The sequence below is a fragment of the Bombyx mandarina genome, chromosome 07, assembly GCF_030267445.1.
Source record: "Bombyx mandarina strain Sakado chromosome 07, ASM3026744v2".
In the NCBI taxonomy this organism is placed as follows: domain Eukaryota; kingdom Metazoa; phylum Arthropoda; class Insecta; order Lepidoptera; family Bombycidae; genus Bombyx; species Bombyx mandarina.
In genome coordinates, this window is record NC_143214.1 from 5,715,779 (window position 1) to 5,734,083 (window position 18,305).

Sequence of the window (18,305 nt, forward strand, 5' to 3'; positions counted from 1 at the left end):
TTGTATGGAATAGGATCGTTTACTCGGTGCGCTCGTGAATCAATCATAGAATCTTTCGCTTGCACGGGACTCAAAATCAGTGTGCTTAGTGCGAGTTTTTTATTAACGTTCTCGATAGCGTAAAAGTTAGCTCATATTTGTATGGAATAGGATCGTTTACTCGGTGCGCTCGTGAATCAATCATAGAATCTTTCGCTTGCTCGGGACTCAAAATCAGTGTGCTTAGCGCGAGTTTTTTATTAACGTTCTCGATAGCGTAAAAGTTAGCTCATATTTGTATGGAATAGGATCGTTTACTCGGTGCGCTCGTGAATCAATCATAGAATCTTTCGCTTGCACGGGACTCAAAATCAGTGTGCTTAGCGCGAGTTTTTTATTAACGTTCTCGATAGCGTAAAAGTTAGCTCATATTTGTATGGAATAGGATCGTTTACTCGGTGCGCTCGTGAATCAATCATAGAATCTTTCGCTTGCACGGGACTCAAAATCAGTGTGCTTAGTGCGAGTTTTTTATTAACGTTCTCGATAGCGTAAAAGTTAGCTCATATTTGTATGGAATAGGATCGTTTACTCGGTGCGCTCGTGAATCAATCATAGAATCTTTCGCTTGCTCGGGACTCAAAATCAGTGTGCTTAGCGCGAGTTTTTTATTAACGTTCTCGATAGCGTAAAAGTTAGCTCATATTTGTATGGAATAGGATCGTTTACTCGGTGCGCTCGTGAATCAATCATAGAATCTTTCGCTTGCACGGGACTCAAAATCAGTGTGCTTAGCGCGAGTTTTTTATTAACGTTCTCGATAGCGTAAAAGTTAGCTCATATTTGTATGGAATAGGATCGTTTACTCGGTGCGCTCGTGAATCAATCATAGAATCTTTCGCTTGCTCGGGACTCAAAATCAGTGTGCTTAGCGCGAGTTTTTTATTAACGTTCTCGATAGCGTAAAAGTTAGCTCATATTTGTATGGAATAGGATCGTTTACTCGGTGCGCTCGTGAATCAATCATAGAATCTTTCGCTTGCACGGGACTCAAAATCAGTGTGCTTAGTGCGAGTTTTTTATTAACGTTCTCGATAGCGTAAAAGTTAGCTCATATTTGTATGGAATAGGATCGTTTACTCGGTGCGCTCGTGAATCAATCATAGAATCTTTCGCTTGCTCGGGACTCAAAATCAGTGTGCTTAGCGCGAGTTTTTTATTAACGTTCTCGATAGCGTAAAAGTTAGCTCATATTTGTATGGAATAGGATCGTTTACTCGGTGCGCTCGTGAATCAATCATAGAATCTTTCGCTTGCACGGGACTCAAAATCAGTGTGCTTAGTGCGAGTTTTTTATTAACGTTCTCGATAGCGTAAAAGTTAGCTCATATTTGTATGGAATAGGATCGTTTACTCGGTGCGCTCGTGAATCAATCATAGAATCTTTCGCTTGCACGGGACTCAAAATCAGTGTGCTTAGTGCGAGTTTTTTATTAACGTTCTCGATAGCGTAAAAGTTAGCTCATATTTGTATGGAATAGGATCGTTTACTCGGTGCGCTCGTGAATCAATCATAGAATCTTTCGCTTGCACGGGACTCAAAATCAGTGTGCTTAGTGCGAGTTTTTTATTAACGTTCTCGATAGCGTAAAAGTTAGCTCATATTTGTATGGAATAGGATCGTTTACTCGGTGCGCTCGTGAATCAATCATAGAATCTTTCGCTTGCACGGGACTCAAAATCAGTGTGCTTAGTGCGAGTTTTTTATTAACGTTCTCGATAGCGTAAAAGTTAGCTCATATTTGTATGGAATAGGATCGTTTACTCGGTGCGCTCGTGAATCAATCATAGAATCTTTCGCTTGCACGGGACTCAAAATCAGTGTGCTTAGTGCGAGTTTTTTATTAACGTTCTCGATAGCGTAAAAGTTAGCTCATATTTGTATGGAATAGGATCGTTTACTCGGTGCGCTCGTGAATCAATCATAGAATCTTTCGCTTGCACGGGACTCAAAATCAGTGTGCTTAGTGCGAGTTTTTTATTAACGTTCTCGATAGCGTAAAAGTTAGCTCATATTTGTATGGAATAGGATCGTTTACTCGGTGCGCTCGTGAATCAATCATAGAATCTTTCGCTTGCACGGGACTCAAAATCAGTGTGCTTAGCGCGAGTTTTTTATTAACGTTCTCGATAGCGTAAAAGTTAGCTCATATTTGTATGGAATAGGATCGTTTACTCGGTGCGCTCGTGAATCAATCATAGAATCTTTCGCTTGCACGGGACTCAAAATCAGTGTGCTTAGTGCGAGTTTTTTATTAACGTTCTCGATAGCGTAAAAGTTAGCTCATATTTGTATGGAATAGGATCGTTTACTCGGTGCGCTCGTGAATCAATCATAGAATCTTTCGCTTGCACGGGACTCAAAATCAGTGTGCTTAGTGCGAGTTTTTTATTAACGTTCTCGATAGCGTAAAAGTTAGCTCATATTTGTATGGAATAGGATCGTTTACTCGGTGCGCTCGTGAATCAATCATAGAATCTTTCGCTTGCACGGGACTCAAAATCAGTGTGCTTAGTGCGAGTTTTTTATTAACGTTCTCGATAGCGTAAAAGTTAGCTCATATTTGTATGGAATAGGATCGTTTACTCGGTGCGCTCGTGAATCAATCATAGAATCTTTCGCTTGCTCGGGACTCAAAATCAGTGTGCTTAGCGCGAGTTTTTATTAACGTTCTCGATAGCGTAAAAGTTAGCTCATATTTGTATGGAATAGGATCGTTTACTCGGTGCGCTCGTGAATCAATCATAGAATCTTTCGCTTGCACGGGACTCAAAATCAGTGTGCTTAGTGCGAGTTTTTTATTAACGTTCTCGATAGCGTAAAAGTTAGCTCATATTTGTATGGAATAGGATCGTTTACTCGGTGCGCTCGTGAATCAATCATAGAATCTTTCGCTTGCACGGGACTCAAAATCAGTGTGCTTAGTGCGAGTTTTTATTAACGTTCTCGATAGCGTAAAAGTTAGCTCATATTTGTATGGAATAGGATCGTTTACTCGGTGCGCTCGTGAATCAATCATAGAATCTTTCGCTTGCACGGGACTCAAAATCAGTGTGCTTAGTGCGAGTTTTTTATTAACGTTCTCGATAGCGTAAAAGTTAGCTCATATTTGTATGGAATAGGATCGTTTACTCGGTGCGCTCGTGAATCAATCATAGAATCTTTCGCTTGCTCGGGACTCAAAATCAGTGTGCTTAGCGCGAGTTTTTTATTAACGTTCTCGATAGCGTAAAAGTTAGCTCATATTTGTATGGAATAGGATCGTTTACTCGGTGCGCTCGTGAATCAATCATAGAATCTTTCGCTTGCTCGGGACTCAAAATCAGTGTGCTTAGCGCGAGTTTTTTATTAACGTTCTCGATAGCGTAAAAGTTAGCTCATATTTGTATGGAATAGGATCGTTTACTCGGTGCGCTCGTGAATCAATCATAGAATCTTTCGCTTGCACGGGACTCAAAATCAGTGTGCTTAGTGCGAGTTTTTTATTAACGTTCTCGATAGCGTAAAAGTTAGCTCATATTTGTATGGAATAGGATCGTTTACTCGGTGCGCTCGTGAATCAATCATAGAATCTTTCGCTTGCTCGGGACTCAAAATCAGTGTGCTTAGCGCGAGTTTTTTATTAACGTTCTCGATAGCGTAAAAGTTAGCTCATATTTGTATGGAATAGGATCGTTTACTCGGTGCGCTCGTGAATCAATCATAGAATCTTTCGCTTGCTCGGGACTCAAAATCAGTGTGCTTAGTGCGAGTTTTTTATTAACGTTCTCGATAGCGTAAAAGTTAGCTCATATTTGTATGGAATAGGATCGTTTACTCGGTGCGCTCGTGAATCAATCATAGAATCTTTCGCTTGCTCGGGACTCAAAATCAGTGTGCTTAGCGCGAGTTTTTTATTAACGTTCTCGATAGCGTAAAGTTAGCTCATATTTGTATGGAATAGGATCGTTTACTCGGTGCGCTCGTGAATCAATCATAGATCTTTCGCTTGCTCGGACTCAAATCAGTGTGCTTAGCGCGAGTTTTTTATTAACGTTCTCGATAGCGTAAAAGTTAGCTCATATTTGTATGGAATAGGATCGTTTACTCGGTGCGCTCGTGAATCAATCATAGAATCTTTCGCTTGCACGGGACTCAAAATCAGTGTGCTTAGTGCGAGTTTTTTATTAACGTTCTCGATAGCGTAAAAGTTAGCTCATATTTGTATGGAATAGGATCGTTTACTCGGTGCGCTCGTGAATCAATCATAGAATCTTTCGCTTGCTCGGGACTCAAAATCAGTGTGCTTAGTGCGAGTTTTTTAACGTTCTCGATGGCGTAAATCTTAGCCCAATTTTGTATGTAGTTGGAACAGCGCTCCTAGCGGCAAACCTAGGCAAACGATCCCATTCCTGTCCTTCGACAAACAAATACACAAATACACTTTCACATTTATTTTAGTTTAGAACGATAAGGTTCCTACCTCCCAATGTGAAAATTTCTTCAAAAGGAACACCAGATGTCACCGTTGACGGTATTTTCGTCAATTTCTTGTCTTTTTTATCTTTGTCTTTTTCCTTCACCTTTTCTTTCTCTTTCTCTTTGGACTTTTCCTTATCTTTGTCCTTTACCTTTTCTTTTTTCTCGTCCTTAAGTTTTTCTCTAGATTCCAATTTGAATTTGGCCTTCTCTTCTTTTTCCTGGAAAAATAAATCATTTCTCCTTGTACGTCTCTTTCGAGTTGCGATTGTTACTAACAAAGGTTTGAAGATTTATTCTTCATTGTTGGTACGTATGAAATAAAGCTATATGAATATATTGTGGTTTTACTTTCGCTATAAATCTCATTTAATTGATGCCGCTGCGAACATGCAAAGAAAGATAATATCTGTTAGATCAGTTGTATTGTATTGATTCGTCTATATTTTACCTACCATTTTTCAGTACTACCGAGCTTTGCTCGTTTTTTTTTTTTTGATAACGCCATCTTGTTGTGTCTTTAAAGCGGTTAGTTGCCCTCAATTAAGAAAAATAGTATTATTATTCGCCAATAGATGTCGGGAAGAGTTGATTATTGAAAACACGAATAAAACAACATTTTCTGAAAATAAATCGTAGCTAGATCGATTTATCGCCCCCGAAATCCCCTGTATACTAAATTTTATGAAAATCGTTGGAGCCGTTTCCGAAATTCATATAATATATTAAACGAGCAATTCTTGTATTAATATACAAGAATTGCTTGTTTAAAGGTATAAGATTAGTTAAGTTATAAATAACAAGACCATAAACTAGGGATAGTATATTCCAAACTATTCCTCGTGATAATGTTACTCATAAAGTATCTATACTAATAGTATAAAGAGGAAAGATTTGTTTGTATGTTTGTATTGAATAGGCTCCGAAACTACTGAACCGACTTGAAAAATTCTTTCATTGTTTGGAAGCTACACTATTCCCGAGTGACATAGGCTTTTTTGAAAAAAATTAGGGATCGTTACTAAAACTCCAATAATGTAACCCAAGGTTTAAAAAAATTACCTAAAATATTCTTTACATCGCGTGCCCTGCGAAAACTATTGATGATAGAATAAAATAATGTAACTACGACTTTGTAGAACACATTATTATTTACAAAATGTGTCGCGAAAAACATATGTCTGACTATTATAGTTATGCCGCAATAGGTGTTCTTTTATAAAAAAAATAAAACGTCAAATATCGTTGAAATTTTTGTTAAAAATCCGAGCGGAGCCGGAGCGGGCCGCTAGTCGTTCATAAAACTTTGGGAGGAAAATACCACAGAACGGGAGATATCAATATTTTATTTGTGTACTAATTACTTTACGTATTAATAACAGTTATTATATACTTCACGAAACAGTAAGGTGAAATTAATGTATCTTCAGTTTTCTGCGTACCGTGCGTAAAGATATTAAACACACTTCGAAGATTACAACTATATTTACATACATATCGAAGCTTGAAAGGCAAACGTGACTAAGCGGCAATGCGTGAACTTTACAGTAGACTAATTTAAAGTTGCAAATTATTTAAAATATACCTGAAAAAAATTCTATTTTAACGAATCTAGCTGTAGGATTGAAATGATTTTAATAGACCTAGAAATATATAGTTTTTTGCGCATCGAATATGGTTATTGCCTATCATTTATGTACAAAGCAGCTATTGTCGCTTAGTCACGTTTGCATTTCAAGCGTCGATATGTATGTTTGTATAGATACGACGTTTCGTAAACTGTAAACAACAAACAGATAAATAACTAGTCAGGTCATAAGTATTGTCACACAGTAAAAACTTTTCTTTTAGAATGCTGGCCACAAAAAAGTTTATTGAATTCGAATTTCGAATTGTTCATGAAAATAAAAATGTATACTTTTAGAATTTTACTCATTTTTAAATATGGAGTGGACGCTTAAAGAAGACCGTGTTGCAGTTATTGCGTTGCATCGTTGCGGTTACGCGCCAATTCAAATTTTTAACATACTGAAAAATTTGAATATAACCAAAAGATTCGTTTATCGTACCATCAAACGATACAATGAAGACTCTAGTGTAGATGACAGGTCAAGAAGTGGTCGCCCTCGGTCTGTTAGGACTCCAGCAGTGATAAAAGCTGTGAAGGCGCGAATTCAAAGAAATCCCAAACGTAAGCAGAAACTGTTGGCCCTTCAGATGGGGTTAAGCAGAACTACGGTGAAAAGGGTGTTAAATGAAGACTTAGGGCTTCGGGCATATCGAAGAAAAACAGGACATCGTTTGAATGCTCGTCTAATGGACCTGAGACTGAAGAGATGCCGCGCTTTGTTGAAGCGGTACGCGGGAAACAAATATCGGGAAATTCATTTTTCGGATGAAAAATTTTTTACCGTAGAAGAGAGCTACAACAAACAAAATGATAAGGTGTACGCACACAGTAGTAAAGAAGCGAGCAACTGTATTCCGCGTGTCCAACGAGGTCATTTTCCATCCTCGCTCATGGTATGGTTGGGAGTTTCTTATTGGGGCTTAACAGAGGTACATTTTTGTGAGAAAGGTGTAAAAACGAATGCAGTTGTGTATCAAAATACAGTCCTGACGAACCTTGTGGAACCTGTTTCTCATACCATGTTCAATAACAGGCACTGGGTATTCCAACAAGACTCGGCGCCAGCTCATAGAGCGAAGAGCACACAAGACTGGCTGGCGGCGCGGAAAATCGACTTCATCCGGCACGAAGACTGGCCCTCCTCCAGTCCAGATTTAAATCCGTTAGATTACAAGATATGGCAACACTTGGAGGAAAAGGCGTGCTCAAAGCCTCATCCCAATTTGGAGTCACTCAAGACATCCTTGATTAAGGCAGCCGCCGATATTGACATGGACCTCGTTCGTGCTGCGATAGACGACTGGCCGCGCAGATTGAAGGCCTGTATTCAAAATCACGGATGTCATTTTAAATAAACTTTAGTGTCATAAGAATCTATGTTTTGTTAAGTTCATTTTGGTATATGAATGGTTACATAATGAATAAACTTGTTTCAATTATTTTACATTAAACATGTGACAGAATTTATGACCTGACTAGGTATGTGCAACACATACTAAATACAAGGCGAGATAAAAGAAATTCTTCAATCAAGGTTTAGCTCATTTATCTAAGCCGCGACAGTCTTCACATATACGCGTTTTACGTTCAACTAAATAGTACATAATCATATAAACGTTAAATAGGTGACCTAGTTTGGTCTGGATTAACATCTGGTTCTGACATACGCAAATCTCACCTAAAATAAATAACTTGGTCAGTTACTGGATTTGGTTGTCGACGGCCTATATTTAAACGCACACGCGACTCAATTGCATTTTGCGTCCCCATCGATCGCGAGATCGCGGATTCGAGACGAGACACGTATCGTTATGACATATACGATTTCACTGAAAGTCGAGTCTGGTAATGTGGACCTAACGTTTTTTTTTATTTTTTTATTGCCCTTGTAGGCAGACGAGCATACGGGCCACCTGATGGTGAGTGGTTACCGTCGCCCATGGACTTCAGCAATGCCAGGGGTAGAGCCAAGCCGCTGCCTACCGCTTAATACTCTCCACAAGCCTCTTTTAAAGAAGGACATGTCATAGCGCTCAGGAAACACCGTGGAGGGGAATTCATTCCATAGCCGGGTGGTACGTGGCAAAAAAGACCTCTGGAAACGCACTGTCGGTGAACGCAGCGGTTCCAGATGAGGGGATCATCTCAAACTGACGTGCATATAATATTAACAAAGACGACGTTTGGAGCCTGTTGGGAGTCGTCAGTAGATGATATATTAGTTTGAAAGATATTTGCAATTTTGCCAAAATGGAAACACGAACACATATTATGTACTATACCCAGCAAAGTTGCACGGACAGATTCGAACCAAAATGGAAAAAGAGAAACGGCGTGTTCAAGCGTATATAGACCTTAAGGTGGTGTCCATGCACTTATGCAGTCGCCTGTACATATATCAAACAAATGCATTTCTTTCGGTGTTGGTTTTCTACTTGTTATTTTTCTTTATTTAATTCAAGAACAACCAGAATTGATTTTCATTTACTTGAGTTAGCGTAGCTTTAGGAAATAATTGCGAAATATTATTTGTTATTGCAAACAAAATTCTGAAGTCACATTATGATGACATACATTAAAACACCGGACATTAGACTAAATATATATCTTGTTTGTTTAAAACTTGTTCGTTCACTGATAATCTTGTGTTACGATAAAATAAAATGCAGGTATGTACACAAATTTTCCGCGGATATTGTTCTAAGACACAAATCTCTTTTCGAAAACGTTACCGATATTTAATTAACTGTGCAATATTTTTAACACTGATCTTAATTAAATTTAAGTATTTAAGTAGGGAGGTACTACACATCTTTCACTTTCAAACACCAATGACGCATTTTAATAATTTTTCAATAAATGCACCGACAGTTGATTAATAAATTCATTTTTATGTCTGTTTACGTTTTCATTATTATTCATTTTATGTAGCACTAATTTCGATATCTTTATTAGAATATTAAAAACATGAAGTAAATAAAACATTAATAAAATTTCCGCGTAACACACAAAAGTTTGTTTAACAATCGATTTTGTACCTTCGTAAACACGCTACGTAGGTGATGCATGACGCGATTTCAAGATACAACTGAATAAACCATGACACGACCACATCCATCCAAGGCCGAACACCTACAACCTTTATAAATTTCATAGACCCACGTGTACTAATGACGGTCTCGCTAACCAAGTGTCAACGCAAATTGGCCAGCGTATAAAGCCAACCGCAAAATTATGCAAAAAGGTATCAAGCGCTGAAGCGCGAAAATGAAACATTTAGTATTGAGTAAATAAGATTGAATATTTGAATAACAAATAAAGTGAATGGTACTCTCAATATAAAGTCATTTCATATTGTACAAATAAATATACATATTTTTTTTTAAAGTCGGATAATTATGAGTTTATTATCCCTTTTGGCAATAAGGTGGTAACGAATTATTTTAGAGTAATCAGTCACGGTATTTCGTTTCATGTTGCGAATATTAAGGATATTATTTAGCCATTTTGTGCAGATTGAAGACTAGTTTAAAGTCAAGACTGAATTTGAAGGTCAGCGGTTTGCCTGTGTACCTACCTGGTGTTGGTAAGTCAATGTGGGATGCTAAAAACTACGCATAAGGTGGGCTTCTTGGCAAATTAAAGAGACTTAATATTAAAAAAATGTAAATCAGTAGCGTGGATAATATCTACTGATATCATAAACCTGCACTACTACTGTATCTTAAATAGATTGGAATAAAAATATAAATAACTGAGCTATTCATGTCTTTTTCACTTCTTTTTCGATATGAATATTCACTAAGTTTTCTTCTAATACTGACAACATGTTATTCTTCATGGTTGACGAGGATCCTCAGTGGAACGCCAATGAGCCAGGGTGATTACTCACGATTAAGTTAGCTGTATGGGTCTGCCTCGGGGGGCAAAAAACAAAATGATTGGTCCATGTCAACTAACATTTGACAGTCATGTTACGCTTATAGAAAGCGTATTAAAAGCGTTTCTGGAAGTTGTCATGGTGATGGTCAAGTCATGGTTGGAAGGGTCAAACAGCCTTATTACCATGTATTAAAACCATATTGTTACGCATTAAAATTTATAATATTACCTTATCTTTTTCTTTCTTTTTCTCCTTTTCCTTCTTCTCTTTCTCCCTTTCCTTTTCTTTTTTCTTATCTTTTTCTGTTACTTCTTTATGTTTAACTGTTTCTTCTAAAACTTTTTCTTTATCTCGGGATTTTTCACGCTTTTCCTTGCTTTTGGTTGGGAACTTGAACGACTTTGTCTTCTTAGATTTCGATGGACTTCTGTTGGATTAAATAGATTTCATAAATACACACGCAGCATATCTATATAGAACGAATGCTCTGTTATTGTTATATTATTAATAATTTTATGGTTAGTATAAATAGTTATTCAAGTTGACGTCCCATATCTTTTTAACTGGTTAACTGGTTAAGCTTATGATAATGAAGATAATGTGGCTTTCCAATATATTGTGCAACTCAGAGGGCCATTTCATCAACAATTTATTAAAAGATGATAATTATACATATAGTATAGAGTATAACTGACCAGGCCTAGCAATCAGGCCATTGATGTCACAAGAAGACTTTAATTAAGTATTTTTCTACAGTTTGTTATGCATGTATATGTGTATTCATGGGAATTTTTACAATAGTCAATAATTTATGTCATAATACAGTAATCCCCTTAAAACACATACTCTTATAATACATTTTCATATTACGCGATTTCACTCTCTTTTATAACACAGGTATTCCACCATATAATGTGGGGATTTCACATATTATATTTCAGTCCTGTGAAATTTATATTGATTTGTACATTATAATATTTACTGTACATTATCATATGATTCATTACATCATAATTAATTTCAAGTACCATTGCACTTTTTTTTTTAATGCAAGATATGTGGACAAGCTCAAAGCCCACCTGGTATTGTGTGGTTACCGGAGTCCATAGACATCTATAATGTTAATGCCGCCACTCACCTTGAGATATGAGTTCTAAGGTCTCAAGTATAGTTACAACGGCTGTCTCACCCTTCAAACTGAAACACATTACTGCTTAATGACAGAAATGGGTAGGGTGGTGGTACCTGGTAACATCCGTGTGGGCTCACAAGAGGTTTTATACCACCAGTAATAAGTGTGTCAATTGTGTTGTTACAAAATTAAATTAAATTCGCTTATTAAATTTGTGTTCCTAGTTTTAGAATTGTAAAAACATTGGTTATATTGTATTGTATTTCTATGTATATTAAATTTGTACATAGCATGTTATATGTGGTTATACAAGCGCATTATGCGTGAATACTCCTACAAAGACGATGAAGCACAGTCAAACATACAGACCTTTTTATTTTCTACAGATTTAAACAAATCATATTATCATAGCCCACCTGTTGACTATTTAAGACTTTTTAGACATTACTGCACACATTTACTCATAAAATCAATCTAATTTTAAAAAGTATATTAGTCGGGAACTACTGGAGTATGTAGATAAGGAAGGATAAGGAATGTAGCAGCATTAGTAGCATAGGGTATTTACTGGCATTTTTCATTAAATTTTCAAAGCTGTTCATATTTCTTTATTGTGTTTCATTTGTTTGAAACCAGGACTTCACAACTGAGTGTGAAAATTTGATTTTAAGTTACATTTCTAATGCACTAACTTTGTATCAGTGTCTTCTTCAGGTGAACTCTCTCCTTCCAGTGCTGCATAACCTCTATCTTTTTTAGATTCTTTCTTCTCTTTCCTGCGTCCCAGCAAGTCTTTCTTACTTGGTTTTTCGTGTTCTGCACCATCGCTAACTATAAATTAAAAAATAAATATTCATCAACAAGTTTCGATTATTCGCAATTTCATAAAACCGATTAAAAGAAATAGACACATAATTATGTTGTTGAGTTAAAGACTTTTACCTTGTTATTGTAAAAATATCCTTTTCATTTGATATAGTTTAAAAACTTCGTAATAGTAGGGATTAGTGCTTCACAATTTTGGCACAATTGTGTACAAAAACAGATAATACTTACAGTCACTTTCATTGCTTTTACGTCCACTTTCTGAAGCGTATAAACCGGGGAAATCCTTTTCAACATCTGGACTTTCAAAATCCATTTTTATTGGTATGTCACTTTGTTTTAATAAGTCGATTATTTGTACATATTTTCGATTATTATTATATTTTTATAAATTATTACAAAATACCAATATTTATTACACTACACAAACACATATTTTCGTTTATTTTGTTCAGTTCGACAGGTAAAGGAAACGTAGCCCACACAGTCTCAAGGAAGTAATGTAACAATTAAAATAATATTATCTTCTTAGAACTTCACAGGTTTTTTAAACAGAGAGAAAGTAAGTTATAAAGAAATTAACCCGTCTTAAATAAAATAATGTAAATCTAAAATATTCAGTGTTTTATCCATGCACTGTACCTACACATACCTGATAAAATGTTTGAACAATGGTATTTTCGGTAACAAACTTAACAGAGCAGCGTAAAATAATATTTTAACTTCCGTCTTAGAATTTATCCTTTTAATCTTATAAAATAGTTACGAGTGTCGAATAAATCGATCTTTTTTTTCCTACTTAAGCTGAGAGCCTTGAGAGGCTATATCAGCGTAACCTTAACTAGTAGGTGAGCTCACGGGGCTCAAACCTGACGACGTTGCTAACACGAACCCTAGCAAGAGCCGTGCTTCGCAGAATCTACCACCGGATCGGAAACGCGACCCACTGAGAAGATCCGGCGAGAAACTCAATGGGCTGTGTCTGAGGATTAATTTACTCGTCGAGCCCTTCGTCGCTAGCGACGGGTTCGACAAGAACGATGACCGAAATAGATCGTCAAAATTTTTATAATTAAGTAAATGTTTTTTGTTTTTCCTTGGAGGCAGACGAGCATACGGCTCACCTGATAATGAGTGGTTACCGTCGCCCATTGACTTCAGCAAGGCCAGGGGCAGAGCCAAGCCGCTGCCTACAAAATCAAAAGAATTGAAATTGTCATACGACGAGAATTGAGTAGGTAAATTAATACCCCTTACAAAACAGTTAAAACATTTGAACGGATGACCTTTGAACTGTTGATAAACGGATTCCGGTTTTGCAACAAGATATGCGTGAACTGTTGATAACCGGATTCCGGTTGCGAATAGTCCGGAATTTGGACTCTTAACAGAAATTCTACTATTATGTTTTATTCTTTCTAACACATTTAAAACTGTACCTAGTGAATGGATCTTCTCTCTCGCACAAAATTCATGTTAGATTTAGAGAAAATCAGGTTTTTTAGATCTAGATCTCGGTTTTACTCGGACTGTTGATTCACCACCATAGATTATACACTTAATTTCACCACTGAAGTAGGAAACCTATAGGTGAATGAAGTTAGCCCCTAAAAAAATTTTTTTTTCCTATTTTATACTTATTTTCTATTAATTCGTTTGTTCATCATTTGTTCATGATTGTTCACTGTTAATAATTGTTTGTTCTGCAGTTATTTATTTTAAAAAAATATTTAAAAATATACCTACAAGTTAGCCCCTCTAATGCAATTTTTAATATTTTTTCATCCTTAATGACTCGTAAATATTCATTTTCGATTGTTCTTATATAAAACACGTTTGTTCTCTTTCGAAATTACTCGTTTTTTGTTTAATTTACTATTTTTATTAGTTGAATAAATGTATGCAAAATATGTGTACTGCGCATGCGTCAACTATAATGCCTAAACTTTCTACGCGGTTTTAATCGTGAAAAAATACGTAAGTTAGACCAAATACATTTTTTCCATCCTCTTACCTATCGTATTAAAATGTTATTTTACTAATGTTAGGAATATAATTTCGACTGTGTAAAAAAGTTATTATAATGTATACCTATATTATCTCTTGAAAGATAAATAATGAACATATTTACTTATTTGTTTATATTACCTATGTGAACTCCCTATCTTTTTTATGCCTTCATAATGATAAGTAGGAGGATGGAAAAAATGTATTTGGTATAACTTAACGCCAATGCACATTATTTCATTTATTTATTTTTAAATTTTTTTAATTAAACTGTATACCAATTAATTGTTCCTTCAGGATTTATATTTGTTTTTTTTTCACGATTAAAACCGCGTAGAAAGTTTAGGCATTATAGTTGACGCATGCGCAGTACACATATTTTGCATACATTTATTCAACTAATAAAAATAGTAAATTAAACAAAAAACGAGTAATTTCGAAAGAGAACAAACGTGCTTTATATAAGAACAATCGAAAATGAATATTTACGAGTCATTTAGGATGAAAAAATATTAAAAATTGCATTAGAGGGGCTAACTTGTAGGTATATTTTTAAATATTTTTTTTAAATAAATAACTGCAGAACAAACAATTATTAACAGTGAACAATCATGAACAAAAGATGAACAAACGAATTAATAGAAAATAAGTATAAAAAAGGAAAAAAAATTTTTTTTGAGGGGCTAACTTCATTCACCTGAAACCTATCTATGTGATTCACCCATAGACCTATATAGTAGGGACACGACATATTGTTCTATACGTACAATTGCTTATATAAATAGCACCCATTTTGAAGGCACATACATAAACATATATCTATCTCGTTCTTACTCAGCACTTTAACTCGCAGGAAAACAATATAACAGTATTTCAGTGCGTACATAAAATGAAACATGAATATACGTAAATATCTCCGTCTCCGTCTAATGAGGCCGAAAATCCGCCAAGCTTAGCGCGCCAAATGTCATTGTCACGTCAGTTCGGCCGTCTGTTTTGGGTTGTACATTATTTATTGACTTTGATATCGATTTAATATGATTGATTATATAAAATTTCATAATTTATCATGCTTAAAACATACAAAAATAATAATTAAAACGTATTTTATAGGATCTCAAGAAAGTCGATGCCCTAAAACTATTATCTATATGTATTTAAATTCATTATGGAGCCCTCATCCGAAAAATCCATTTTTCGGTCGGAATCTATTGATCATGACACTAATCATAAATACCACTTTAAAATATGTCATCAAAACATATTTAGACATTCTGTTTAGATATTTCGGGAAAAAGGCTACCGACAAAATCTCTTCGGAACTATTTAAATAAAATAGTTTTATTCCGCAGTGAGTAAAACACTATTGTAAATTTGTTAAATATTTAATAATTAAGTGGTTTTAGAGAGGAAGTCACAAGGAATGAAGTTTGTAATTAATGAATAAATGTTCTGTAGGTGTTTTTTTTTTCACGCGGTCCTTTGATAAGTTTAAAATTTGAATCACTCTCAAGCGAAAGTGATTCAAATGGTGCGGCGCGGCGGCGCACCTTCCTTGGGGTGCGCTGCGGTAGTATGTTACGGACTTTAGAGTCAGCAAAACAATTAAAATAGATTGTAATAGTCTAAGAAAAACACGTACTCAAAATACGATAACATTTAGCATGCTAGAAATGGGCTGATGGCTTTGAACTACGCCATATCTTTATGTTTTGCGACAAACGACAACTTTATAAAATCAGTGTAGCAACTTTTAAAAATCATCATATCGTTTACTTGGCAAATTCGAAGGACGAACTTGTCTTAGATTTCACCCATCTAAATCATATCATATTTGCACATAACAATATACCTACTTACTTCCCATTAAAGTATAAATTCTACAAATAAATAATACTCAACAATATTTAAAATAAAATGAGCCAAGAACGTTTATCGATAAAACCTGATAACATTGAAATCTTTTGTACAGCACTAAAGCCGCCATGTTTTGTGGCCAGACGACGTCACAGTGGCACGAAATTTTGGTTGACGTTTCATTTCCATAGGCTTCCTACTTCATTGGATTCACCCACTGAAGTAGGAAACCTATGGAAATGAAACGTCAACAAAAAATTCGTGCCACTATGACGTCATCTGGCCACAAACATGGCGGTTTTAGTGCTGCCCAGAAGATTTTAATGTTAGTAGGTTTTATCGATAAACGTTCTTGGCTTATTTTATTTTAAATATTGTTGAGTATGAATGTATTTGTAGAATTTATACTTTAATAGGAAGTAAGTATATTGTTATGTGCAAAGATGATGTGATTTAGATATTATGTGAAATCTAAGACGAGTTCGTGCTTCAAATTTTCCAAGTAAACGATATGACGATTTTTAAAATTTGCTACACTGATTTTATAAAGTTATCGTTTGCCGCAAAACATAAAGATATGGCATAGTACAGTGCCATCAGCCCATTTCTAGCATGCTGAATGTTATCGTATTTGAGTACGTGTTTTTCTTAGACTATTACAATCTATTTTAATTGTTTTGCTGACTCTAAAGTCCGTAACACACTACCGCAGCGCACCTCAAGGAAGGTGCACCGCACTACCGCACCGCACGCAAATTTTAAACTTATCAAGGGACCGCCTGATAAAAAAACACCTACAGAACATTTATTCGTTAATGAAATTACTAACGTCATTCCTTGTGACTTCCTCTCTAAAATCACTTAATTAATAAATATTTAACGAATTTACAATTGTGTTTTACTCACTGCGGAATAAAACTATTTTATTTAAATAGTTCCGAAGAGATTTTGTCGGTAGCCTTTTTCCCGAAATATCTAAACAGAATGTCTAAATATGTTTTGATGACATATTTTAAAGAGGTATTTATGATTAGTGTCATGATGAATAGATTCCGACCGAAAAATGGTGTCCGATATTTCGGATTCAAATATATTAAGTGTATAATCTATGTTTCGGATGAGGGCTCCATAATGAATTTAAATATATATAGATAATAGTTTTGGGGCATCGACTTTCTTGAGATCCTGTAAAATATGTTTTAATTATTATTTTTGTATGTTTTAAGCATGATAAAATTAGAAATTTTATATAAGCAATCATATTAAATCGATATCAAAGTCAATAAATAATGTACAACCCAAAACAGACAGCCGAACTGACGTGACAATGACATTTGGCGCGCTAAGCATGGCGGATTTTCGGCCTCATTAGACGGAGACGGAGACATTTACGTATATTCATGTTTCATTTTATGTACGCACTGAAATACTCTTATATTGTTTTCCTGCGAGTTAAAATGCTGAGTAAGAACGAGATAGATATATGTTTATGTGTGTGCCTTCAAAATGGGTGCTATTTATATAAGCAATTGTACGTATAGAACAATATGTCGTGTCCCTATACTATATAGGTCTATGGATTCACCCAATTCCGGTGCAACAGTTGGCGTCAAAATGTCATTTTGACATTTTACTGCATTTTACTGTCGAAAGGATCATAGATATTATAATGATTTTTACATGATCAATACAAAATCTGGAAAAAAACATTTTTTCACATCAATCTAAGAGAAAATCACGTTTCGCATCATCTTTATGGACTGTTTGTTTTGTGTAGTAATGTTGGGTTAGCTTGTCGTTTTTTTGCACTGAATATAGGTCTATGTTTTTTTGGCCCAAAATGACATTACATTTAATTAAAAGTTACATTTAAGCTAAAGGAACCAAAATAAAAGTGCAAAATTTTATTTAAATAAGAAAATATATATTTTTGGACTCTCATTTAAATGCGAAAGTTGTGTATTTTTTTGGCAAATGTAGTGTTTTTTTTGGCCGATGGCCGAACCTCCTATGAGTTCCCCATGCCTACAGCGCGCGTGAGATGTAGGACTGGCCTGCAGGTGAACAGGGAGCGGACCGCTAGCTTATGTGATGAAATTTAGAGCCCTACCCACTGAACAAATCCCCTGCATTCTCACGCAAGCATCGGATCCCCCGAGATCAGAGCCCGGGTAGGATAAGCTCACTCCAAAGGCACCCGGTCGACGGAGCCTTCGAGGCGAAGAATGATGGCTCTGAACCGTCAGCCGTTTCGTTACGATAACCAAACAGACCGCCCAGACGGAGCTGCTGGTGTCCGGGAATACCATGCAGGTCCAAAACCAGCCTGCCGGGTCAGGTCGCGATACACCCTTTTGGCAACAGTAGCAAGATTACTCCACGCTAGCGCACTAGAGTGCACGTAGCGCGTCTCACAGCCTCGCCCCCTCGAGTCATGCCATGACCTTCATTGAGGTAAGGGAAAGCTAATGGA

The 18,305-nt window shown here is 35.9% G+C and overlaps 1 protein-coding gene across 2 annotated transcripts in view; it reads right to left on the reverse strand.

The window, feature by feature from the left end:
• Rlip (Ral interacting protein) overlaps positions 1-12,848 on the reverse strand; it is a 33,681-nt gene extending 20,833 nt beyond the window's left edge. The window contains exons 1-4 of one of the 2 annotated variants that reach the window (XM_028184293.2): positions 12,200-12,848; positions 11,836-11,974; positions 10,240-10,438; positions 4,503-4,719 (exon numbers count right to left, since the gene is read on the reverse strand). In XM_028184293.2, the coding sequence (XP_028040094.2) occupies positions 4,503-4,719; positions 10,240-10,438; positions 11,836-11,974; positions 12,200-12,284 (640 nt within the window). In that variant the 5' untranslated portion in view covers positions 12,285-12,848. Of the gene's footprint in view, positions 1-4,502; positions 4,720-9,166; positions 9,314-10,239; positions 10,439-11,835; positions 11,975-12,199 lie in introns of those variants that run through there. The other variant, XM_028184295.2, reaches the window with a different exon arrangement.
• Between the last annotated feature and the right edge of the window lie 5,457 nt (positions 12,849-18,305).